The sequence below is a fragment of the Sphaeroforma arctica genome (genome assembly GCF_001186125.1).
Source record: "Sphaeroforma arctica JP610 unplaced genomic scaffold supercont1.10719, whole genome shotgun sequence".
In the NCBI taxonomy this organism is placed as follows: domain Eukaryota; class Ichthyosporea; order Ichthyophonida; genus Sphaeroforma; species Sphaeroforma arctica.
In genome coordinates this window covers 1-906 of record NW_014029839.1, presented here as the reverse complement: position 1 = coordinate 906, position 906 = coordinate 1, and the positions used below count along the sequence as shown (strand labels likewise).

Below are 906 nucleotides of genomic sequence, written 5' to 3'. Positions count from 1 at the left end.
GTGTGTGTGTGTGTGTGTAGTTGTATGTGTTCTCTCTTGTGTGTGTGTGTGTGTGTGTGTGTGTGTGTGTGTGTGTGTGTGCCTGTATCTTTATATACACTGCATCTATAAAGCTAAACTCAAGAAAAACAAAACTCTCCGCCATATAGTGTACCTGTTCAGCTTCGCATACTCGACAGTCAGATTGTCTGCCAGGGCTGCCCATGTCTGGTTGGAGTGTGTGTGCTGTGCTAGCTCATCCAGCATAGCTTCGTTGGGCGTATACGCATTGGGCGCCGTTCCTGCGAGACTATTGTATAGTGTGGTGTACAGTGACTTATCAAGATTCGCTAATTCATGGAATAGCGTTGGCAATATTTTCATAACAAGGAAAGCAATATTCATAGAGCAAGACTAGCACATCAAGTCTTCATATCTACAACAGGACTAGCAAAATCTATATAACTGGGTTGGTAGGCTTGCACAACACGGCTAAAAAGGTTTTAATTACTCCGTACAGTGTCAAACAATATCTATACGTCCGCGATGCTATGCACTTGTGGCTGTGGCTGATGGGGGTGCAATGACGCTAATTCCCGCGACTAAAGTTCACGTGCAGGGTAAGTCTGTGATACTCTGATCATCACCTCCCACATCACAATAGCAAACATGCGCGATGCACGCTATGTATCTCGTTGCATCGCTACATACAACTACGCATACAATACTCGAGTAAAGCAGTGATATAGAGCGAGTATAGTAAACCCATGTGTACATCGTACAGGTTGAACTGATCTGTTGATTAAAGTAATCAGATATGTCCTTGAAGACTCGGCAATTCACTGCAACAGGCAATTATAAAGTATACATTTAATAGGTACAAAAACACACATTTGACACACTCTTATCCTCCACACTCGGACGAGG

At 43.4% G+C, this 906-nt stretch overlaps 1 protein-coding gene across 1 annotated transcript; it reads right to left on the bottom strand.

The window, feature by feature from the left end:
• Positions 1 to 154: 154 nt before the first annotated feature.
• On the bottom strand, positions 155 to 363 carry SARC_17429 (hypothetical protein; the record flags this gene model as incomplete). Its single annotated transcript, XM_014288476.1, has 1 exon — positions 155 to 363. A coding segment is annotated over one exon (209 nt), but the record flags the coding sequence as incomplete, so codon positions are not given.
• Between the last annotated feature and the right edge of the window lie 543 nt (positions 364 to 906).